The following is a 25808-nucleotide window of genomic DNA, read 5'->3' as shown; positions in this document are numbered from 1 at the left end:
TAACAAGAGAGCGCGCTCGTTTGTTACGACGTGACGAATAGGATCCCCGCCTTAGCCCGCAGTGGAAGCATTTGTGGGCGGGGTACTGCTGGTGACGTCAGTATTGGTACCGCCCACCTGCAGTGAGTCGGTGCCCGGGCTGGGGGAGCAGCACTGAGAGGCGCAGCCCTAGAGGCCCCTGCGGAGCGGATCTAGTGTCGGCCTGGTGAGTGACCAACAGCCTTCTCTGGGGCCCTCTCTGTATCAGCACTATTGTCAGTAAGTGTATGTGAGGCTTGACGCCATCTTTGCTGGGTATTTGCCCATTTGTCAGCTCAGCCGCCTTCTCATTATCTGCTTCCTTCTATCGTCTGCCCAGGAACAACCTCATAACCTGCTTCCGCCTAGAACTTACTCACAATCTGCCCTCCCGGTACCCACTTACTGGCCCACTGCCCCCACCCACTTACTGCCCCTCTGCCCCCACCCACTAACTGCCCCCACCCACTTACTGCCCCTCTGCCCCACCAACTTACTGCCCCTCATCCACCCACTTACTGCCCCATGTCCACCCACTAACTGCCCCTCATCCACCCACTTACTGCCTCATGTCCACCCACTAACTGCCCCTCATCCACCCATTAACTGCCCCTCGTCCACCCACTAAATGCCCTCTGCCCGCACCCACTGAAGACGATCTGCCCCCTGCCAGCACCCACTGACAAACTGCCCCCCCACCAGCACCCACTGACAAACTGCCCCCCCACCAGCACCCCTTATGCCATGTGTTTTGCTGAAGATACGTTGCAGCACTGAACAGTGTTACCTCGGACCCCCTAATGTACAAGGGGCACAATACTTGTGTTTGGGGACATGCTTGCTATAGAATACATAGTAGATTGTCAGCTCTTGCAGTTGTATTTGTGAGCTCTGCTGCTAGCACAGTCAGACATAGTTTGTACTATGTCCATATAAGATCCCTATTATCATTACAGCCTGGAATTAACTAGTACTGAATGGGCCCAGAACGCTGGTGTCCGGCCTCTTGTAGCCCAGTCTGTGCCCTACAAAGAGTCTTCTGTATAACAGGCCGAGGGCCACTCACTCATTTGCTTTAGTGCTGCCAGTTGTACTAATGTCATGCTCATCTGTTACAGCCCCTCATACCTAACTTTACAGAGAGGTGCAAATATATATTTATTTCTATATTTCCTTGTGGAGGATGAGGATATAATGTCCAAGTCACCTGTGCTTGACTGCTGATTCCTGTCTGGAGTGGCACATCATTTGGCTGTGGAACTTCTAAGCAAGAAATACAATTCTTGTGTTGTACCCACTCATAAATGTGGCACTGTATGGGCTTAATGTCTTTAATGTGATGCTCTTACAGGCACGAAGAGAATTAAAGGGTTAGAGATTAGCCTCATCATGCCCTCCTTGTATAATGCCATTAGCTTTTGTCTGTCAGTGTCTGTCCGTTTCTGTACTCTGTTCTAGATCTGTAAATCAGTTGGCTTCTGCTGCATTTTCTAGGGAGTCCGATGAAGGGAAAAGAACAGTCCATTATATACAACTATAAATAAGTGAGTGAGAGATTGGGAAGTTGCACAGAATGTTGTTTTTTTTTTTTTTTTTACAATTTTTCGGCCGACATCTGTTAGGAAATTGATCGGCCAAGTCCAAAAATCTTTGTCGGCCCCAGTGCAATCTATCTATGTTTGCAGGGCCAAGCAGGCAGCTCAGCTTTGTTTTCATGGCAAATTAGTCTTTTTAGTTGATGGTCAATTCGTACGATAAATCTCAACATCTATGGCCAGCTTAACAGTACAGGGAAAATAGGAAAGACCAGTAGGAGAGAGTAACCGTGCAGGTACAGTAAGAAAGAGCATCAGAAAACAGTGAGTAACGGTGCAGGTAGAGTGGGAAAGACCAGTAGTAGAGAGAGTAGCAGTTCCAGCAGAGTAGTGGGAGCACCCGAAAAGGAATCCATAAAGGAGAGGCATCCAGAATAAATGATAATGTCTGGTGTGATGTAGAACAGTGACCTATAGGCGCTAGATTTGCTGTCTGTGTTTCAAATGAGGGGTGGGCGTGTGCGAATGGTCCCTGCCAGAAGCACAGTAGGAGGGTCAGAGCCAATCACAGCCCTGCAGTCACATGAGCAAAGACAGGCTCCAGTTCCCTATCAGGTCAGCATAGCTGCTGATTGGTTCCTATCTCACAGTGCAGGCTCCTATTGACAGCCTGGGACAGGAAGCAGCAGGAAGTAGAACACACGGGCGGGACTTGTAGGGGTTTTGCATACATTTTCAATAAATCAGGCCAAAACACAACTTTGTAAAGCACATTCCTTCTATATGTAAAAGAGTATAATGCACTGGTACACTCTTGTCTCATTTGTGCAAAAAAAAAAAAAAAAACCAGTAGTAACGCTGAAAATATATGTGGCATCATTTGTGCATAGAGGCTATGTTGAACTGACAGATCATGATCTCTTTTTAATAGGATGCACCGAATCCACTTTTTTGGATTCGGCCGAATCCTTCGTGAAAGATTTGGCCGAATCCGAACCCTAATTTGCATATGTAAATTAGGGTTCCTTCTGGCCAGCCGAACCTAAATCCTAATTTGCATATGCAAATTAGGGGTGGGAATGGGAAAACATTTTTTACTTCCTTTTTCTGACAAAAAGTCGTACAATTTCCCTCCCACCCCTGATTTGCATATGCAAATTAGGATTCAGGTTCGGCTGGGCAGAAGGATTCGGTCGAATCCTGGCCGTATCCCGAACCGAATCCTGGATTCAGTGCATCCCTAGTTTTTATGTGTCGTATTGTTTGTATTTTGAAAAGCAGTAAAACATAACCTTTAGAAAATATGTATGTATTATAAAGGACTGGGCTTCCCTGTGTTGTCCGTTCTGCTTGAAGCCTTAGATCATTTGCAGAGGGCTAAAAAAAATTTTGCTGATGTATATCTATATCAAATGTGATACCTGCGTATATTACAGCTGTTAAGAGTTTGGTGAACTGGAGGAACACTTTGCACAGTAGGATTTGGGCCCATTGCCCCAGGCAGATTTGCCCAAGGTTGGTCAGAGGATGTCTCATATTCTCTGGTTAAAACAGAAGGGAGAACAAATGATGCCAAAACTAGGGAAATCTACAGGAAAACCTTTGTGGAGACCAATGAACCCAAACAACAAGAACAAAATGGTCCTCCAATGACCCATTTAAAGGGATCTAAAGAAACAAAAAAAAAAAAACTACATTGATGTAAACGTACTCAGGATTTCATGTGAGAATTCTGCAAATGTACTGATCTAGGGAACTAATAGAAGTGAGTTATAAGGTATCAAGAGTTGCAGAATACTTCGCATCATAAGTGAGCTGTGACTATTCACATATGTGTATCCAAATGAGTTGAGCAATCCTCTCCTGTTGCTGAATAATCTATTCTGCGCTCTCCTGTTCTGGGATATCTTTATACGGGAGCTCTGAGGGGTTTCTGTCGCAGTTTTAGACTGCTAAAATCCAGCTTTCAATGACCCTTACTGTTTGTATACCCTTGTCCCGGACTGATATAGGGAAGGCAGGGATAGCACCAGCTCTGGAGCCCGGCTCATTTTTTATTGATATCAGCCATATGTGAGTGACTACCTGTAATGTATATGATTGCAGTCTAAATACCCCTTTTGGGTTTGTCGTGTGCTACAGCCCATTGACAATGTTAACAGAATTTAAAGTACCATTCAAGCATCCAAGAATGCAGTTTAACTAGAAAATAAGTTTTGCTCCTAGGGCTACCAATAGCAGATGGGCTACAGACTCTATACTGACCTGTGTGTCGGCTGCAGGGAATCCCAGCACATGGAGGTAGCAGATAGGCAGATCTATGGCAGGTCCACGGGCTCTATACTATAACAGGTTAGAATCTGACAAACTATACAGTATAAGGGCTATGCCTAGGGCTTATTGTGCTCGGGTGCCTGAAGAATGTGGGAGATGCCCCGAGGTGCAGGGAGTACAGGGCACATACCCAGCTCTCAGTGCTTTCTGATCTAATAAAGAATCTTGCTCATCCAGGTTTTCTGGCTCGCACCCTTTCTGCACCCAACCTGTCACTCAGAACCCGCTCCAGAGCCTCGTAGGATTAGGTTAGGCCAGTCAGGAGGGCGGTTGTTAGAAGCCAGTCAGTCATGTTTTAGAAGAAGACAGAAGGGTGTATAGTTATATACTATATATAAGGTGTGTGTACGTTATGTTTTATTTATATATATATATATATCCTATTTTTGTCTGGGCCTCATCATATCACCTCATCTTTGTTGGGCTCATCTCTAATATTTCCCTGTGTATTTATTGTAGCAATCCCTTTTATATCTCTTTTGTGCTGGGTAACTGGCACCCTTGGTAAACCCCATTGATGTATGTCCTATTGACATACTCACATATCCCATTGTTGCTAGAGAACTGCCCCCTGACGATATAACCCTTTGGCACTGGGGAGTGACCCCCTGGTATACCTCGGATTCCAGCGTAAGTGTCCCTGTGCTTATTCAGACAGTTCCAGCTTATGGACTCCGAGCCTTTTTTCACATTGCTGTCACTATGAGCATATATGGCACAGTACCAGAGGTGGATGCTGGGTGGGTGTTTGACTGGGCTTGTTTGTGTCTCTGGTTTGTATACACATGGGTTAGAGGTGTATTGTTTAAAGGGGAACTAAAGTCTAAAATAGAATAAAGCTATAAATGCTGTATTTTGTATACTAAACACGAAGCTACCAGAAGCCTAATTAAACAAATGATTTATGCTTTCAAAGTTGGGCGCAGGTAGGGTTGCCACCTGGCCGGTCTTTTACTGGCCTAGCTGGTAAAACACCTGCCAAGACCGGGGCAGATATTACAGATGTAGTTGCCGGTAAATTTGTAATACCGTTAACAAAACCCCTTGGCGCTCCGCTGGGGCGGAGGCCCGCCCACCTGCTGCTTTTGTTCCCATCCCCACCACTGGCCGGTAAAGATTTTCTAAAAAGGTGGCAATCCTAGCCTCAGGGGGTCATCATCTTGAAACTTTCTTTGCAATCTTTGCAAGACCAAGACCATGCACATGCTCAGTGTGGTCTGGGCTTCAGTTGGGAGGTTAATCGTCATAAAATATAAAAACAGCACAAGTCAAATCATTTCTGCCATAGAAGCTGATACAGCAAGACTGATTAATAATCAGAATATACAGACTGCACTGGCTCTGTGGATACAAATCTCTACACAGTTTCTACACAGTCGTCGACAGCTCTACAGGGGAACAAACAAAGCTGCTTGAGTTCTGGGAAGTAAGGTGGGGGGTTGCCCCTCCCTGCAGTTTGAAAGTATGATCGTTTTCCTGCGGAGCAGTTAGAGACTGCCTAAAGTTTCCTATCCACAGCAGTCAGAGCAAGTAAAACAAAGGGTGAATTTCACTGCATACAGTCAGGTTTCTTATAAAAATGGTACACATTTTTTAATTAAAGTATATTGGAGATAGATTTCTTTTTCATTGAAGAAAGTAGAAATGGGAGTTTATTTTTTTGCCTTTACATCTCCTTTAATGTCCATGGCCGGGTCTGGAGAGCTGCTTACTGGCTTTATTCCCTCAGCACATTGCTGTGTAAGCACTCCCTGCTGTTGATCCTATTAAAACTTCTGCCAGTGAAGGGAGAGACCATTAGGTTTCTGGGGGTGGCAGCCTCCCAAGGTGACATCTGTGTGATTCGATTGAGTTAGACTCTAGCCCAGAGGCTACAGAGTTACCATTAATGAGGGCAAGAGTAATTATTGGACATGCATGTGATGATACAGTTATACATGTACTCCTGTTATAACTGCTTCCATGAAATTTGTCTCTAGTAAAGCTAGGGGGCTAGTAAAGATTTCCTATGTAAATTAGATACCTCAAACCAAGCAGCTTATGTGCCACTTGTACAGTATATATTTATACTATACGTTATAGACTGGGACCATTATTTACTCGACTGCCTCCTGCTCACCTCCCACTCATTATTGCCCCTTATTTACTCTATACTTTGTCTTTCCTTGTTTACTTTTCTACTGCAGAGAATCTCTTCTCCCCTAATTGTTGTGTTTTATTTTCTAAGGTCAAAAAATGAAATAATCATGACCCCATTTGTCCTTGGCACCCTGGCATCTATGGGCACCACAGCAGCAGGCTCCTGTACAGGCTCATCCTGCAACAATGCCACCACTAGGGATTATTGCTACAGTGCTCGCATCCGCAGCACCGTACTGCAGGGCCTGCCCTTCGGGGGGGTGCCAACTGTACTTGCACTGGACTTTATGTGTTTCCTGGTAAGTGGGGGTGGGGAACGGGAGAAAATGGGCTATGTACCCATAGACAGCATTCCTGCCTGCTTTATGGTCAATATTCTAGCTATCTGTATAACAGAACATTCTGTCCCAGTGGCTGCACAGATCCTATCTGATCCCCATTGTAAGCAGCAGTCCTGTCCTGCTTTATGGCAGCTGAGATTCTAGCTATCTGTATAACAGAGCATTCTGTCCCAGTGGCTGCACAGATCCTATCTGATCCCCATTGTAAGCAGCAGTCCTGTCCTGCTTTATGGCAGCTGAGATTCTAGCTATCTGTATAACAGAGCATTCTGTCCCAGTGGCTGCACAGATCCTATCTGATCCCCATTGTAAGCAGCAGTCCTGTCCTGCCTTAGGATAATGCCAGACAGGGCTACTCACATGCCAAAATTCAGCCAATCTGCTGGCTTGCGCTTGCTCCTGTGTCTGCATTGAAAGGCCTTGTTGCCCACACACGGAGTGTATTTTGCCACAAGAATGCATCAGCAGATGGAGAAACAGCCCCTCTGTTGCCTTTATGGCTTGGATTTTAGCTCTCTGCTGTGTACAATGAATCAGTCCTCCCAGCTTATCCTGGGGGGGCACTCAGGTGACTTATTCCCCTGGGAGTACAAGGCAGCTGCTTCCAGATATTGGCACATCATTGAGCTCAGCTGTTGCCCTCTCTTGCCTGCTGCCTTGTCACATAATTCCAAGTCTTTGGTTGCAGGGGTTTAGTCACAAGGGCAAGAAAAATCGACGTGTCTCCCCTCCCATGACGACTTGTTGCTAACAAAAAGCACGTGGGCTATGAGTCATATTCAGGAGGGCAGTCAGCAGGGCCCTGTTATGGCATGTAAATCTGCTGTAGGGACCTGCTACTCCCTATGGCTGCAAGGTGTGGAGGGCACAGTGGGCCAGATATATGTAATATATGATAAATTAATTGGCTTAATGCATTTTTAGGGCAGTGGCCTCACAATATACAAAACCCTCTCCCTTATGGCAAATTAGGGATTAGATGGCATGCCTTCTGCAGCCCGCACCGATGGTCTGTATCCCAGGGGCATGAGAACACTTTTTGGTTTATTATTGCCCTTTATCTTACCCATGTGTTGCAAGATGCCTGATTCTTTCTGATGCTACCCTGGAACTGTACGTTAAAGGAGAACTAAAGCTTAACCAATGAAGTAGCTAGAAATGTGGTACATTCAGCCCTGTAGCATCATTGGGAAGCTGAAACTTTAGGCTGATGCAATAAGTTCAGTATCCAAAACATGGAAGTAAAAACAAGTTTCCCACCTTTTCCCACTTTTACTCACAAAACAAGGAAGTAAAAAAATGTTTCCCACCTTTTCCTTTTCTGCCCCTTTGCAAATTAGGGGCAGAAAAGGAAAAGGTGGGAAACATTTTTTTACTTCCTTGTTTTGTGAGTAAAAGTCATGTGATTTCCCCACTAATTTACATATGCAAATATGGATTCAGTTCGGCCAGGCACAAGAATTCGGCTGAATCGTGCTAAAAACCGATTCCTGGATTCGGTGCATCCCTATTCCAGACCAAGGCATCGACTTAAATGGGCTTGATCCTCCCCCATGCCAGTAGCATTTTATATCTCAGTACTACCCAATCTTATCTGGAGCTAATACATTGATTCTTGTCTGGTTGCCGCTCTCTGGCATCTGCTCAGCTCCTATAGATTTCCAGTGTTAGGGAGCCTGATCCCAGTGCAGGTGAGAATTGGCTTCCACTATGCTACATTGCACTCCGTTTCCCCAGTCAGTGCATGCGCAAATTGAATCACTTTCTGTGTGCAGTGTAAATCGAGAAAGTCAGTTATTTGTAGATGCAGCTCACTAACGGACCCCTGGAAGTCACAGCTCCTCCTCAAGGCAGGGGTTCATACCAGGGCTTTGCATGTGTGGCCACTGTACATCCCACATATTACTGTGCTTCTGGGTTGGATGAATAAGACACAGGTTAGGAGACGGGACAAAGAGGTTCTATAGAGAAAAGGCTCTACCTGCCCCAATAGAGTAATAACAAAATATACTGATTTGTCTCTCTGTATGCAATATGCTTAGCTGGAGTGTAAGCTCTTTGGTACAGCCATAATGGATGTACCCAAGTTTACCTTTCTTACCTGTCCTTGTCTCCACCAGGCACTACTCTTTGTTTTCTCCATCCTGAGGAAAGTGGCGTGGGATTATGGGAGGCTGGCACTGGTTACAGACGCAGACAGGTGAGTTGGCACATACACAGAGGATTGGAGTTTAATTGCTTCTGTGCCATTCTCTATGCACAGACATCTAAGGCAGAAATATATTTATTTAGCTGCACTGAAGGTGTACTGCACTTCTGTTCCACTTCACTCCCCACATGCAGCTTGGAGCTTATTATTGACAAGAGGCAGAGATTGTGACATTAGTTCAAAAAGGCTTAACCTGAAACATGATCATTAGGCACCATGTGCCCAAACATATCACTACCGATTGTGTTTAAACACACACAGCCTTGCAGAGTAGGCACCATTCTCTACTTGCAGAGCAGGCACCAGGCTCGGTGTTTCATGCAGAGCAGGCCCCATTCTCCACTTGCAGAGCAGGCCCCATTCTCCACTTGCAGAGCAGGCCTCATTCTCCACTTGCAGAGCAGGCCCCATTCTCCACTTGCAGAGCAGGCCCCATTCTCCACTTGCAGAGCAGGCCCCATTCTCCACTTGCAGAGCAGGCCCCATTCTCCACTTGCAGAGCAGGCCCCATTCTCCACTTGCAGAGCAGGCCCCATTCTCCACTTGCAGAGCAGGCCCCATTCTCCACTTGCAGAGCAGGCCCCATTCTCCACTTGCAGAGCAGGCCCCATTCTCCACTTGCAGAGCAGGCCCCATTCTCCACTTGCAGAGCAGGCCCCATTCTCCACTTGCAGAGCAGGCCCCATTCTCCACTTGCAGAGCAGGCTCCAGGTAGAGTCCTGCAGCGGGTCGGGTACCCGCAAAAACCTGCAGTACCATGCGGGTTTTTCATTGAAGTTCAAGGTGCGGGTATACCCACGGGTCGGCGGTTCTGCGGGTTGCGGGTCGGGCTGCGGGTCTTCTCAATATCAATATTTGCTTCCGGTTTTACTCCCTTTTTTCTGATCATATCTACTTCCGATGATGTCACTTCCGGTTTATAATGACAGGACTTCCTGATTCTTGATGGTCAGCGGGTCGCGGGTCCGGGTTGCAGAGAAGGTACTTGCGGGTCGGGTCGGGTTGCGGGTCCAAGCGGGTAAGAATGCGGGGTGCGGATTGCAGGTTGTGGGTACGGGTCGGTTTTGGGTCCCAAAAAATGGACCCGCGCAGGACTCTAGCTCCAGGCTCAGGGTTTCCTTGTAGCGCAGAATGTCATTCTCGCATTGCAAAGTGGACTCTGTGTTTCCTTTTAGAACAAGGGCTGTTCTCTATGCAAGCATGCTTAGTATTTCTTGCAGAGTGGGCTCAGTGTTTCCTTGAAGTGCAGAGCAGGTACCTGCACCACTGGTAAGTGGACTGCTGACAGTCTTAGGACAAGTGAGAATACTGACAACAGATCTGACATGATTTAATTTTATTTTTATGTTCTTTTCTGTTTTTGAACCCAGACAGCGGCGTCAGAGAGTCCCTCAAGAGGAGCAGGAATAGTATGTTGTAACATTGCACACTTCCTCTGTAAATCCCCACTGCTGTCACTTTAACTGTCCCTTCTGTGGGTGTCTCTGCCTCTAACTGTCTTGGCATGACTGATCCTGGCTCGGCCCTTTTTATCTGGCTATAGAAAGCACCTGCCCCAGACCTGGCCTATGCCAAGTGCTTCTGTGTACAGCACTATTGGGCCCCACCATACTTGAACTCACTGGCCCATATAATCATAGGATATAGTAAGAATCTGCTCTCGGGCCTATATGCCTCCAATTACGGCGGATTCCTACTGGAATGATATGTTGGCCCTGCCCTTACTGCTAAAATTAGAAACTAATACTCCCTGCACCTTTCCATATACATTATCAGAACAATGTGCTGCATTTGTACGTCACATTGCCCCTAGGGAGAGGAAGCTGTTCAGTAACCCAGCTGAGTGCACTCTATACTCTTGGCCAATTGGACTTTGGGGACTGGTGTTTTGTTCTGTTTCAGGGCCAGATGGACTTGTGACTCCTGTTTCCTCTCTCTTGTTGTTTCTTGAGTTAACATAGCACACTACTAACTTCCTTCTCTCCCAATCAGATTTCTGAGTGATTAACCACTTTACTGCCAGCTGCCTCCTCCTTCTGTTCACTCATGTCTTGAGGGACATTTGTAACCAATATTTTCCTTCCATTCAGTGTGGCCTCTGCAATGCATTCAGATAGCCATGACCGATACGAGCGCCTCACCTCCGTCTCCAGTTCTGTGGACTTTGAACAGCGGGACAATGTGAGTGCATGCTGGGAAATAAATTGGATATAATGTTCTAAAGGGTTACATGGCTGTAAAAGGGATACTGTCACAGGAAAAACATTTTTTTTTCAAAAATTAATAGTGCTGCTCCAGCAGAATTTTGCCATGAAAACGATTTTCCAAAAGAGCAAACAGATTTTTTTTTTTGTATTTAATTTTGAAATATGACACGGTGCTAGACATATTGTCAGTTTCCCAGTTGCCCCCAGTCATGTGACTTGTGCTCTGATTAACTTCAGTCACTCTTTACTGCTGTTTTGCAAGTTGGTGTGATATCACCCCCCTCCCTTTCCCCCCAGCAGCCTAACAACAGAACAATGGGAAGGTAACCAGATAGCAGCTCCCTAACACAAGATAACAGCTGCCTGGTAGATCTAAGAACAGCACTCAATAGTAAAATCCAGGTCCCACTGAGACACATTCAGTTACATTGAGTAGGAGAAACAACAACCTGCCAGAAAGCAGTTCCATCCTAAAGTGCTGGCTCTTTCTGCAAGCACATGACCAGGCAAAATGACCTGAGATGCACCTACACACCAATATTACAACTAAATACACTTGCTGGTTCAGGAATTACATTTTATATTGTAGAGTGAATTATTTGCAGTGTAATTTTTGAAATAAAAACTACCTCATAAAACTTATGACAGAATCCCTTTAAGGCTACTTGCCGTAACCATTACTTCTGCTATTGGTACTTTCCTACAGGTGGGTTGGTATTGAGCTGGGGGTGAATAGGATTAATTTGTTCTGAGGCTGGGCCAGCTGTTAGTAGGCTCTGTTTTTTTATATCTTCTGTTCTGGCTTATCAAGTTCAGAATTGTCAGAATACCCAATACTTCAGCTAGTTTAAAGGAGAAATAAAGCTTAACTAAAGACATAGGGCAGAAATTGTGTGCATTATTATCTGTGCATCAAATGATACCGCAGAAGCTGCCAATATTCTTTTGTGCTGATTCATTGCAGTGCTCTTTGCTGCTGTCACTTACTGAGCTTAGGGACTGATGCACAAGGCTGATAATTCAGTAAATAATTCAAATTATTGGCAGCTCAAAAACCAACACAATTAGAATCAGGATGCAATAATCAGCCTTGAAGCATCAGTTTATATGACAGCTGGCAAACCTCATTTGATACTTGGTGAATTGCGACGATCCCCAAGCCCAGATTCGCATCAGCTGCTCAAAGCACACTGAGCATGTGCGTGTCACAGACACTTCTAACAAGATGGAAAACTCCTATGACAACTTTGAAGACCTGGATTGTTACTACTATAGAAATGCTGAGCCTTTATTCTGGTTCAATAAGTTCAAGATATAAAATATATCTTGAAAATAATATTTTAGGGTTTAGTTCTTCTTTAACTGCTGAATTTCTACAACTCTATTTGCTAGTTCTATGTACCCAGGACTTTACTATTGTATTTCTGAGACTCAAAGTGGTCAGGCTCCATTTCTAGGTTCAGGTTCAGTTATATACCAAGTGGTAAATCCCAACCCCCCACCCAGGAATACAGGCACCTTTTGTCCCATTGGGGGGAGAGGGGAGCATATATTTGTCAGGGATGTAGTTTACAAGTGAAGAGGTAGATGAGCCCAAGGGCTTTATTGCCCGGGTACCATCTGTGCCAGTAGGTAGGATAAAGACTAGAGAGTTGTCTTTGGTCTTTTGTTTAATGTGTCGCTCTTCCCTCCGCAGGGGTTTTGCTCCTGGCTCACCGCCATCTTCAGAATCAAGTGAGTTTCTGTGCCTCTTCCAAAATAGACTGACCTGTGGGGGACCTCTGTACCCCTTCTCCTAATAGACTTCCTTCTGGGGGCTGTTGTGGCTTATTCCCCAATCCCTAATAGACTGACCAATTAGGAGGGCTCTGACTGTGCTTTGCACCCCTCCCTAACAGACTGACTTCTGGGAATCCTCTTCTCTCCCCTTACCTTTATAGACTTTCACTTTTTAGGAAGACTCTGTGCTTTGTGCTTATCCTACTAACAGTGACCCCCTAGATTGCTGTTTGTGCCCTTTCCACTCTAACAGACTGATTTCTTGGGGGGTCCTTTGTCTGCTCTGTGCTTTGTTTCCCTGTCTTGTAGCGGGGCTTTAATTCTAGCGGGAAATCAGATGCTATGAAGGGCCCCAAAATACCTGCCATTTTGCATTAGTGGGAGTCACAACATTACCTGAACTGATCTTGGGTAATTGCTTAAATATGTCTCCTTTCAAATTTTCAGTGTTTTACTTGCAGCAATTCCAATCAATGCAATGGAACAAGTATTGTCGGGTCCTTCATAGTCAGCAGGAGAGGAGATTTCTAACTGGCCAATGAAGCACCCTGTGTGACATGGCCCTAAAGGACTGAACTGTGATGGGGCACTGACAATGTCTTGTGCTTTTTACCCTCTCCCAACTCACTGGTCTCTGGGGGGGAGGTTATTGATGCATACTGTGCTTCTGGCTAATGTATGAGGCTTTTCTTTCCCACAGGGATGACGAGATCCGGGACAAGTGTGGTGCCGACGCGGTTCATTACTTGTCCTTCCAGCGCCACATTATTGGGCTCCTGGTGGTAGTTGGGGTCCTTTCTGTGGGCATTGTGCTGCCCGTCAACTTCTCTGGAGACTTACTGGGTAAGAGCCACATTGAGCCAGATGGTATAAAGGTCGCCAAAGATGCACATACAAAACTAATTTTCATACGATATTCAGTGCATGTATGGTGGGAAAAGAGCGGACCGATATCAGCAGAAGACTTGGATATCGTTTGGCTCGTTGAAATTTTGATTGGGCGCCTTTGAAGGCACCCGAACATCAGCCATTGTTAGTGCTGAGTTGTCAGATACAGGTAGAATTCTATTGTTTCTATATGTATATCTGACCATTCAGCTCTACACTTGTGTATTGAAACAAACAATCTTTCTTGGAAACATCTTTTCCAAGAAAGATCAGAATTGTTGCCACCTTAAGCAGTGGCCCAAAGTCTCCATTAGTCCTCTGTGTGCTGCCTCCCCTAATCCCTCCTCTGTCTCATGCAGAAAACAATGCCTACAGCTTTGGGAGGACCACCATCGCAAACCTGGACTCCAGGTAGGTCTGGCAAGCAGCATATTGATCACTAGAAGGAATACATCCCCAAGTCTGTAACCCTGAGTGTATAATGTCTTGGGGCATATGGGCATAATTAACCCTGAAAGACCAGATGCTTGCAGAGGGATATTATGCCCCGTTTACAATTGTCACTATGCGTGTGTCTTTGGGTGTTTGTATGAGTTGTATAGATTGCATACTGTGTGGCTCAATAGTCTAGCAGATAAATGCTCTTCTGGTTGTGCCCACACACTAACTGCCCTCCGTGTTTTCTTGGCTGAAAAGAAATACATTAATTGATAGCCCCTCATACCAGAAGGTGCCATTCCCCTTGGAATTCCCCCAGGTTTTCTGCTTGTGCTATGGTCTATTTTGGCGCATATCCCCTGCTGTGTCGTTAAGTGGAGCTGGGAATGGGGGTAATAACATGTGGCTGCTCTCCCCTAGGAATAATCTGCTGTGGTTACACACAACATTCGCTTTCCTGTACCTTCTCCTCACGGTGTTCAGCATGAGGCGGCACACGTCTAAGATGCGCTACAAAGAGGATGATCTTGTAAGTCCTGGGGTGGGCAGTGTACATCATTATAAACTTCTTTATTGTACATCCCACTCCTTTTCTCTCCAACCATGGCGTCTAGTGGTATTGGGTAATAGATACTATCGTCACTGGAAGCTTATGTGTGAAGAAATTTCTCTATACCCAAGCCATTTAAAAATTGATGTTTTTTGATATGTCATAATTAATACAATCGCCCCACATGGAGCCCAACGCGTTCCACGCCCACCCAGCACTCAGTCATAGGCAATTCATAGACTTACTGCTTGCGTTGCTTTCCCATGGATTGCCTATGATTGAGTGCTGGGTGGGCGTGGGACACGTTGGGCTTCATGTGGGGTGATTGATGTTTTTTGATATGTCATAATAAATACAATTTTTAATTGGCATGACTTTAGAGAAATTTCTTAGCTTTTGTGTCTAATGAAGGCTTTTTGTTTCCTGTAGGTGAAACGAACCTTATTTATAAACGGCATATCCAAGTACGCTGAGTCTGATAAAATCAAGAAGCACTTTGAGTAAGTCCCAGAATACACTTTCTGCACTCACCCTGTGCCACATCATTTACCCTTTGATGGTTTCCTTGTTTTTCTTTTGCTACTTGGTGCTTGCCCATGCCTTGGCTCTTTCCTGAACTCCTATGTGGGGGAGGGATGATCCTGCTCATAGTGTCCACATGTTCTTTGGTTCTGAAGTGTGCAAGGTAGAAGTGAGCTGGTTCTGAAGTGTGCAAGGTAGACGTGAGCTGCCTGTGTTTTTGCAGGCCCTCTCCCTCACATTCCATCTCCACCTTCCTGCTCACCAACTGTAACCTCCATTCAACTTGCAGCCCTGCTTACTGTGACTTCCCAGCATTTATCACTTGCACCAACACATGGCATATATGCACCGGAGCATTGGAGCATTGATTTTAATCAAAATGAATCAGTCAATCAGATTTTTTTTTCAAAATGAATCAGTTAATAGTGCTGCTCCAGCAGATTTCTGCACTGAAATCCATTTCTCAAAAGAGCAAACAGATTTTTTTATATTTAATTTTGAAATCTCACATGGAGCTAGACATTTTGTCAATTTCCCAGCTGCCCCTGGTCATGTGACTTGTGCCTGCACTTTAGGAGAGAAATGCTTTTTGGCAGGCTGCTGTTTCTCCTTCTCAATGTAACTGAATGTGTCTCAGTGGCACATGGGTTTTTACTATTGAGTGTTGTTCTTAGATCTACCAGGCAGCTGTTATCTTGTGTTAGGGAGCTGCTATCTGGTTACCTTCCCATTGTTCTTTTGTTTGGCTGCTGGGGGAAAAAGGGAGGGGGTAATATCACTCCAACTTGCAGTAAAGAGTGATTAAAGTGTATCAGAGCACAAGTCACATGACTTGGGGCAGCTGGGAAATTGACAATATGTCTAGCCCCATGTCAGATTTCAAAATTGAATATAAAAAAATCAGTTTGCTCTTTTGAGAAATGGATTTCAGTGCAGAATTCTGCTGGAGCAGCACTATTAACTGATTCATTTTGAAAAAAAATTTTTTCCCATGACAGTATCCCTTTAAAGAGATACTGATTCCAGATATTAAACCTTTTTACATATATCATAATATTGTCTTTGCATGCTATAAAAGTATTTACAGATGCTTTCACATTACCCATCTGATCCCCCATGTTCCTCTCTGAGGGGGCTGCCATATTTGAGCTTCATTCGTCTGTTGGCATTAAAAACTCTAACTGACATGTTGAGAAGGGACAAACAGGTTGGCAAAACAGTCGGATTTAGGAACTTCAAGTAACAATTACTTACAAAAGCAACCCTATGAGTGAAAAAAAGATCAACATGAGCTATAGGTAACTTTAAATGTACATTAATATTTTGAATGATCCATTTTTTAGTGTCAGTATCACTTTAAGTATTGTTTATCCAGAGAGAAAGCATATGAAAACATTTTCATATCATGTCATTGCATTCCAAGATTAAAAGCGCAACAACAAAAAAAAGAAAAATACTCCCAGCAGGGCTGTTGGCTTTACCTTTACATTTTTTTATCCCATCAGTAAGTTCATCTGGGGAAAAAAGGCGAAAGAATACCTTAAAGAAAAGATGACAAACTGAATTATTCCTTGAGACCGTTTGGATTTTCTCTATCCAGTCTCCACATCTAATTTGGGATACATTATGCATTAGTTTAAAAAAAAAAAATGTTTCACCATGTGTCCATTTTTTCTTACTTTTCTTTGGTAACTTTCTCCTTTATTTCTGATTTATAATTTCTTATCGTACTGTTATTCTCATTCAGTCTATTTTTAGAAGTCAATATAGCCAAAGCCACCAGGGAAATTCATGAGGTAGATTACTTCTTCCAAACTGCAAGTCAAATGTGTGTATTTGTATGGGATGTTTACAAACCGTTTATTATTCCACTACAACAAGGAAATGTGCCTACTTTATTCCGCAATGATTTTCTTAGTTACCCTTTCTTTAATATCTGTTCTTGCTTTTAAGTAACCTATCCTTTTATCTTCATTTGCAACTGAATAATGGTTTTTCTACAGACAATTTGCTAAATGTATTGTCATTATTGGTCAATGTGTCTGTGTCAAATACAGTAGATCACTGATGAGGTGGCACTTACAATTTAATGTTAAAGCTGCAGCGTCCGCACTTTTTAGAATGGGAGAAATGTGCTATTATTTATATGAAGGGAGTGTTCTGGGGGAGAATAAAGAGGCTACGGTGCTCTGTAGGACACTGGGAACAGGTCAGTCAAAGAGGAGGTTTAAGGCAAAGCTCTCTTTATCAGTCTTGCCACAAAGTGAAGTAGGCTGCAACATTAAAGGAGAAGTAACACCAACAAATGAAAGTGTAATGAAAATATCATGTAGTGTTGCCCTGCACTGGTAAAACTGATGTGTGTGCTTCAGAAACACTACTATAATTCATATAAACCAGCTGCTGTGTAGCAATGGCGGAAATTGAAAAAAGACTATATGGCACAGGTTAAATAGTGGATAACAGATAACACCATTATGTTCTACAGAGCTTATCTGCTGTGTAACCTGAGCCTTTTCTCCTTTGAATGACTGCCCCCATGGCTACACAGCAGCTTGTTTATATAAACTATAGTAGTACTTATCTGTTATCTACTGTGTATCCTGTGCTTGAATGGCTGCCCCCATGGCTACACAGCAGCTTGTTTATATAAACTATAGTAGTACTTATCTGTTATCTACTGTGTATCCTGTGCTTGAATGGCTGCCCCCATGGCTACACAGCAGCTTGTTTATATAAACTATAGTAGTACTTATCTGTTATCTACTGTGTATCCTGTGCTTGAATGACTGCCCCCATGGCTACACAGCAGCTTGTTTATATAAACTATAGTAGTACTTATCTGTTATCTACTGTGTATCCTGTGCTTGAATGGCTGCCCCCATGGCTACACAGCAGCTTGTTTATATAAACTATAGTAGTACTTATCTGTTATCTACTGTGTATCCTGTGCTTGAATGGCTGCCCCCATGGCTACACTGCAGCTTATTTATATAAACTATAGTAGTGTTTCTGGAGCAAACACACCAGTTTTATCAGTGCAGAGAAACGCTGTATTATATTTTTAATACTTTAAAACACTTTCATTTTTTGATGTTACTGTTCCTTTAAGCTTATGCCGTGGAGCCTTTAAAGGGATGTTGGATTGTGGTCCCAGTTCTTACCATTGTGTTTATAACCCATGTCTTCTCCAGTGAGGTCTATAACAACTGCACCGTTCTGGAGGCCCGACTCTGCTATAATGTGGCCAGACTCATGTTCCTGGATGCAGAAAGGTAAAAACTTGCGCTGAGCATGCTGGGTAATGGGCAGTTTAAAGTGTGACGTCTACTACTGTGTCCTAGCATGTGGGTGTTGAAATATGTTTACTATGTGCAGTGCATGGGCAAGTAGGGCTTTAGAGTCCTCCAAACTGTTTCTCTGGGCCTTAGGGTTCCAGTAGGGATTATATTGGCTCCTCCCTTACTGAATCCGTAGCCTTGGAGTTCTTGCCACTGTCCTACTTATACACCCTACCCCCTTACATTTTCTCCTGGCAGGAAGAAAGCAGAGAGGGGACGATTATACTTCAAAAATCTGAAGGAGAAAGAGAATCTGACTTCCATGATCAACCCCAAACCCTGCGGACACTTGTGCTGCTGCGTCATCAAGGGCTGTGAGAAGGTAAAGTGGGACTGGGGGCCAAATAGACTGAGGGATGTGACAGGTGGCTGGTGCAAGTGCCAGAAGGCAAGCGGATAGGAGCACCTATAGTGGCAGGCAAGCAGGACTGGCAATCTGTGGGTTCTGGCAAATGTCAGAGGGGCTGCTGTAAGTGGCCATAGACTATTTATTGGGCCTCTGTGTACCTGAAATGCCGGGGCCTATTTTGAATCTGAGTCCAGACCTGAAGGCAAGTGTAAAGAGGCAAGTTGTGGTCTGCAGGGGAAAGCTGTGATTAGGCAGAACAGGATCTTCTCAGAACCCATGGGGAGGCATCTGCCTCAAAAAATGATCCTAATTGGAGTTCAGGCCTAAACTTGCTTACTGATTATTGCACACGCATACCATTTATTGCAGGTGGAGGCCATAGAGTATTACACGCGGCTAGAGCAGCGCTTGAAGGACGATTACAAGAAGGAGAAGATGAAAGTGAATGAGAAACCACTGGGCATGGCGTTTGTCACCTTCCATAACGAGGCAGTTACCGCCATGTAAGTCCCGAACAATCACACTCGTGTCCAACAGAGCCACGACTTTGTGCACAGTACCCTGACTGGGTATAATTGTGTAAAAAGATCTGTCCCGTCATCTTCCTATTCTCTTTCTCCCTTCCTGTCTCATATCCCCCTTTTCTATCCTGTCCCGTTCTGCTTCCTGTTCACATTTACAGTCTCTCTTCTATGCCAGCACATATGTTGGTGACTGTGCTTGTAGGACCCTTAGTCCTTGCTTAAATAAACTCTGGCTCCTCTTCCTCTGCCCTTTTAGGATCCTTAAAGACTTTAATGCATGCAAGTGCCACGGCTGCAACTGCCGAGGGGAACCCAAGTACTCATCTTACAGTGAGTCCTTACATGTGCGAGATTGGGCTGTGAGCTATGCACCAGATCCACAGAACATCTACTGGTGAGAAGGGCGCAAGGCCTTGGGTCGGGGTGAAAGAGAGTCCTGGGCAGCAGGAAATAGGTTGGGTTCTGGGTAATGGGAATGAATGAAGTTGAGAAGCCAGTGAGCAGTATTTAGGGATTAGAGAGATTACAGAACTAGGCTATAGGTTTAGGTGGCTGGAAATTTAGGGCTTTGGATGATGGATAGAGACTGGGGAGCAGGTAGCAGGTTATTTGGTGTAATTGAGAGAGACCATAGAGTTGTGAGTACAACAGATAGGGCAACTCTTATTACCTTTTATTTATATAGCCCCAAAACATTTTGCAGCTCTTTTGCACAGTGGAGTTTACCATCTGAGCTCCTTATTCCATTCACAAACTACAGTCAGTTAAATGGAGGATTCGGACGTAACAGTAGGAAACCCACTCAGACACGGGGAGCACATGCGCACTCCTTGCAGATCGTGTAGAACTCAAGTGCAGCAAGGCAGTGTCTAGGCATTGGTTTTGGGTGAGTGGCAGTTGATAAGGGTGGCAGGTATTGCCTAACTGGGCAGTAGGGAGGCAAGAGGTTGCGCATTGCTTCTGCAGTTATATGTTAACCCTTTCTGACCTACAGGGAACACCTCTCTATCCGTGGCTTTGCCTGGTGGATTCGTTGTTTGGTTATCAATGTCATCCTATTTCTCCTGCTATTCTTCCTCACCACTCCAGCCATCATCATCACTACTATGGACAAGTTCAATGTTACTAAACCAGTGGAGTACCTCAATGTGAGTGATCAGGCATCCTGTGGCTTTTAACCTGTCCTGTGCCCTACATAGATAACAAATCAGAGTCAGCTCAAAATGACCCCCAACTTTAAATAGAAGCAGGTGCACGTACCATCAGTGGTCCATCCTCCACCAGAATCAGCAAAACAGGAAATCTTTGTACAGAAAAATTCCTTTATTCACAATTTCATGGCAGAAACCGGTCAGCAACGTTTCAGGCCTTTGTATGGCCTTTTATTAAGCTTACTTAACACTTGGCCTTTTTATAGACCACATTTCACCACCTAGTCAATTTGTAGCCAGTAGGTGTTGAAATGCTGTCTATAAAAAGGCCAAGATGGCCAGTGTTAAGTAAGCTTTATAAAAGGCCATACAAAGGCCTGAAACGTTGCTGACCATGCCCTACATAACCTGCTGAAGCCTGAGCGCTCCCTTGCTTGTCTTTATTGTGAACCAGTTCTGCTTTTTTCTCTATGTACAGAATCCCATCGTCACCCAGTTCTTTCCCACCCTGTTACTCTGGGCCTTCTCTTCACTGCTCCCCACCATCGTCTATTACTCTGCATTTTTTGAAGCTCATTGGACCAGGTAACACATCTGAACTGCTTGCAGGTATTCTCTTTCTCCCCCCAAAGAAAATACTCTAGTTAAGACTGACGCATGGACACTGCCTTGATGGGACGCGTCTGCTTACGCATACTTTCTAACTTTGTAACGAAAAGTGTCTCTTTTTACTAAATGTCGACATATTTCCTTCCAGTTGTGCAAAATGAGGTTTTGTTTTTCTCTTAAGGCTATATAATGGAGTGCTAGGGTCAAGTGTTTAGTATATATATATATATGTGTGTGTGTGTATTTCTTCCCTCTCTGAGGCAAATTAGAGAGGCTTTAGGCTGGATCCACTAAGTTAGGCAGGTCTTATATAGACATAAATGGTTGCACTTGATGTGTGTCTATCATGCTATATAAAAATATTTTTGCACAGTTTACATGTGTGAATTAATGATATTGTTTGCAGAGTGACTTGCTGTATATTGAACTAATTTGTCTCTATAGATAGAACATATATCAATACATTTTGGAGCGCCCTTCATTAATTGGCTTTTATTGTTAGATGGGCACCCCCTGGCAATACCCCTGGCTGGAACAATTCAAATACTCCCTTTTTCTATTGTTACAGGTCAGGAGAGAACAGGACGACCATGCACAAGTGCTATACCTTCCTCATCTTCATGGTCCTACTGCTGCCTTCCCTGGGGCTGAGCAGGTGAGTCTCCGTGCCAGGCTGGGCGGTGTGCAATTCTATTTGTATTCTAGCTCCCCGACATCTGTGCTAATTCTCTCACTTTTCTCCCCCAGCTTGGACCTGTTTTTTCGCTGGCTGTTTGACAAGAAGTTCTTACTGGAGGCAGCAATTAGATTTGAGTAAGTGAAGTATAGTGTATAAGCTAAATTCTGCCTCTTCTCTAAAGATTTAAAGGGGCAGGGGTACATGCACTATTTGTGTACATAGAGTACTCTGGGAAATGGCTGGGATTTAGATTTCAGCCTTTCTGCTATACTGCTGTCCATTCTGTCCCCAGGTGTGTGTTCCTTCCAGATAATGGAGCCTTCTTTGTTAACTATGTCATTGCCTCCGCATTCATTGGAAATGCCATGGATCTGCTGCGAATTCCGGGTCTGCTCATGTACATGATCCGCTTGTGTTTGGCAAGATCTGCTGCTGAGCGCAAGAATGTGAAGAGGGTAAGAAAGATGCCGATTGAGTTCTTCTTGTGACCTTGCAGAGAGTGGGGATGCTGGATTCTTATGGGGAAGTGGCACACAGGCGCAATTTCTGGCAATTTCTAGCTTTGTGGCCGGACGCTTCTCATAGACTTATGTGGCACCAGTGCTCCAGCAGGGACTAAGCGTTTCTCATATTAACTCATATAAATTTAAGTGCTTTGCTGCCTGGCCACCTGCCAAACTGAAAATCATGTGGGTGGCAAAACAATCTACGTGTGCTACTGCCCTTATAGAGGGCTTGGCCAATCCCATACAAAGTGTACTTAGTAAGGGACAATCTACACCAGTGTAATATATGGCTGGCTTGGGATATGGGGGGAAACTGTGGTGGCAGCTGAATAGGCAGGGCATATCGGCCAATCCTCACTGGGTCCGGTGAACTGAATAAGCCACAGTGTAGCCCGTTTTTAATTTGACCCCAGGGCTAGCTCAGAATGTATCCTGTAACAGGCAAGAGCCCATGTGCCACAATCAGAAGAGACCAGGAAACCATGTAAAATACAGCAGTATTTACTTGTACTTCATTCCTGTGCCAATAACTGCTGCTCAGCTCCCAGCATCCTTCTTTAGCAGCCACACTTAGGGGATTCTGGAAGTTGTAGGAGGAAGAGGGATATGAGCAATGTTTCTGCTTATGATTTACACCCCTTCTCTCATCACCCACCCCAGCACCAGGCCTACGAGTTTCAATTTGGCGCTGCCTATGCCTGGATGATGTGCATCTTCACTGTAGTAATGACCTACAGCATCACTTGCCCCATTATTGTTCCCTTTGGTGAGTGACCACTTTCTATACCATCTACTCTGATCTAACCCATAGCTTTATCATATGGCTGGGGCCTGGGACAAGAATGACTATGTGGGTGGAATTTACACCTGGTTAGCAGATAAGAAAGTCTTAATGACTCTATGGTCATTGTTTTGTTTTTCTGTCACACACAGGGCTCATGTACATGCTGTTGAAGCATCTAGTTGACCGATACAACCTTTATTATGCTTACCTGCCTGCCAAGCTGGACAAGAAAATACACTCGGCGGCTGTGAGCCAGGTGGTGGCAGCGCCCATCCTTTGCCTGTCCTGGCTGCTCTTTTTCTCAACTGTGAGAACTGGTAAGGACATATGATCTTGGGAGTAAGGTTTGAAGTCCATGGCTGACTTTGTGTAAGAGTGCCAGGCAGCCATTAGTAATTATAGTCACTAAACTCCAAGGGGCCCCATTTATTAGCACACTGGTCAAGGGGCACCCTAAGTGATGAACCCTACCAGCAAATAAAATGACGGCCCATTGGTTTTCCCCAAATGGATCAGTGGCACAGCCATGCCCCTGATCATGACCCAATTCTGATAATACCTGCCCATTATACAAGCAAGGGGAGTCAGTATGGTAGCACGAGTTGATGATGGTAATGTCATTTAATATCTTGATTCTATTGGCTCTGAATGTTTCCCCTCTTCCACCCTCAGGGTTCACGGCTCCAACATCCATGTTCACGTTTGTGGTTCTGATTATCACCATTGCGATATGCCTGTGCCACGTCTGCTTCGGACACTTCAAATACCTGAGTGCTCACAACTACAGGGTAGGACTGTTTGCCAGCCTTAAGTAACTGGCTGCTCTGCGGGCCCATGCTGAGCTAGCACACGCCACTTTGGCAATGAACAGTGGTGGCCACGCTCCACTTCTGATTGACTAGCTTTAGATAAAGCGACAGATGAAGGCGGTTTCTGATTGCCGCTGTGCTTGGCTGGAGGGCAATGTGTTCTATAGGTGTAAGTACGTTTTCTCTCCTACACTGACCTCTAACAGATCTTCTCTCCTGCCTCCTCCTATGTCTGGCAGATTGATGGCACTGAGGTGACTGCTGTGGATGGCACTCAGAATGGCCGGCCAGCATCCAGTGCTTCATCTCAGAAGTCTACAGTGAGTCTCTCCTACCCACGTTACATTGTGTGTGTATAGATATATAGATATAAAATGGCGCTAACTCTGCCTCCCTCTCCCCAGAAGTACATTGCCCAGGTCCTGCAAGACTCGTCAGCTGACAGCGAGCCGGCCGCAGACAGTGAGGATACAGAGGAGCCGGGGTCACAGGACGAGGAGATGATAAACGCTGACAATACTCAGGATGCCGAGTTCCAGTCCTGTGAGGATAGTCTCATTGAGAACGAGATCCACCAGTGACCCAAAGCAGAGGTGGAGGGGGTTAGAACAAGACTGGCATTTCACATACTACAAACATGCTGACGCCATTGCCATGAACTTGAGGGCGCTGCCTGCTGGATTTCCGGGAGTGCTCTGTGGCAATAACGCATCTGTTCCACAGCCTGTGCGCGGACGACTGGATCTCACACAGCTGCTGCTCTTTGTACAGTGTACAGACTGGGAGTGTCCCCCCTGCTGCCTGCAAGTCTCCATGTTGTGTGTTAGGAGACTCCCTACCCCCCCACTGCCCACTCTCTACCTGTAACTGCTGTTTCAGATCCTTTTATCTGAAGGCAGAATCAGCTTAGTGTGAACAAATTTACATTGTACATGTGCAAGAGCAAGGCTGGCACTACACATCTACCAATGTGAAATGGGCATTTGGCACTGCAGTGTGTGTTTGTGTAGCCAAAATGCAATACAAAAGGATACTACTCTAATGTGTGCAAGTATGGTGCGATTGGTATATGAGATGGAGAACACTAATCATGCGTGAGTGGAACGCTGGCAGTGCACCGTGTGTGTGTGTGTGTGTGTTGAACAGTTCATATATGACTGTGGAGTCGCTGTACCTTTGTGCAAGGCTGGGTAATGTGGCATCTGCTAATTTGCCAGTTTATGCCACCACTACACTTCAGGAGGGTGGGGGTGCTGCATTAGATATGGTTTGAGAGGGATTGGTACCAACCCTACTTTAATCTGAAGATCTGAAACAATAGGATCTGTTATATAATGGGTGGCGTTGAGACTGGAATAAAACTGTGTGTCGGATGCTAGGATTTTGGTTGGGAGGGGATTAGTGCTGCCTGTGTGTGTGTGTCAGGGTAAGTGATGTGAAGGAGACTGGCACTGCCAGTGTGGGTGTTGAGAGTAGGGCATGTCAGACAGGGAAGCTGGCATTGCTGGCGGCGGTATATGTGTGAGTCGGGGGCACTTCCAGTGTGGGTGTGTGTCTGGGAGTCCAGGGGAAAGTGTGTGTCTGGCACTGCCGGTGTGGGTAGTGAGGAAGGCTGGCACTGCTAGTGTGGCGAGATATAGTATATGTGTGTGTTTGGGGAGTAAGGCACACGAGGAAGGCTGGCACTACCTTGGTTCATTAGTGATGTTCTTTATAAATAAGCTGTTTGTGTGTTACTTGTGGTTCTCACAGCATTGTGTTTCCTTGTCCGCTCTTTGTCCTGCTTTGGAACATGCCAATTATGGACTGCGCTGGCCTTTACCCAGGAACAGGGCAAACACTAGGACTGCTTGTAAAACAGAAAATCCCTGCTTCCTAACGCTCTGTTCCCGCCACCCTGAGACATTCCAGCTCTGAAATGTCGATGGGATTTTAGTTTAGGCCTCTTATTGGCACCCTGAGATAACCCCAAGCATTGTCATCACCCTCTGAGCATTAAATGGCAGCTCCATCACTGCCATTCCTGTAGAATATTTGCAGAAATGTGTCACCAATTGCTGATGCGGACCGTACATAAAGAGGAACCTTACTAAGAA

General features: G+C 45.0%; 1 protein-coding gene across 4 annotated transcripts; it reads left to right on the top strand.

Moving 5' to 3' along the window:
* Nucleotides 1-51: 51 nt before the first annotated feature.
* On the top strand, nt 52-25808 carry tmem63b.S (transmembrane protein 63B S homeolog). 4 transcript variants are annotated; one of them, XM_018264860.2, is made up of 24 exons: nt 52-205; nt 6115-6325; nt 8488-8567; nt 9947-9985; nt 10667-10757; nt 12480-12517; nt 13263-13405; nt 13810-13861; nt 14309-14417; nt 14868-14938; nt 18155-18235; nt 18500-18623; nt 19020-19153; nt 19431-19568; nt 20169-20322; nt 20804-20910; nt 21503-21589; nt 21682-21747; nt 21906-22068; nt 22780-22885; nt 23053-23220; nt 23576-23691; nt 23952-24032; nt 24120-25808. In XM_018264860.2, the coding sequence occupies exons 2-24, from the start codon at nt 6134-6136 to the stop codon at nt 24291-24293; spliced, it is 2514 nt and encodes an 837-aa protein (XP_018120349.1). In that variant the 5' UTR covers nt 52-205; nt 6115-6133; the 3' UTR covers nt 24294-25808. The 4 variants fall into 4 exon arrangements, with proteins under 4 accessions (XP_018120349.1, XP_018120347.1, XP_018120350.1 ...); XM_018264858.2 differs by having other exon boundaries at nt 24117-25808; XM_018264859.2 differs by having other exon boundaries at nt 56-258; nt 24117-25808.

This window comes from Xenopus laevis, chromosome 5S (assembly GCF_017654675.1).
Source record: "Xenopus laevis strain J_2021 chromosome 5S, Xenopus_laevis_v10.1, whole genome shotgun sequence".
In the NCBI taxonomy this organism is placed as follows: Eukaryota; Metazoa; Chordata; class Amphibia; order Anura; family Pipidae; genus Xenopus; species Xenopus laevis.
The sequence above is the reverse complement of the archived record's forward strand: the minus strand, read 5'-3'. Positions and strand labels throughout refer to the sequence as shown.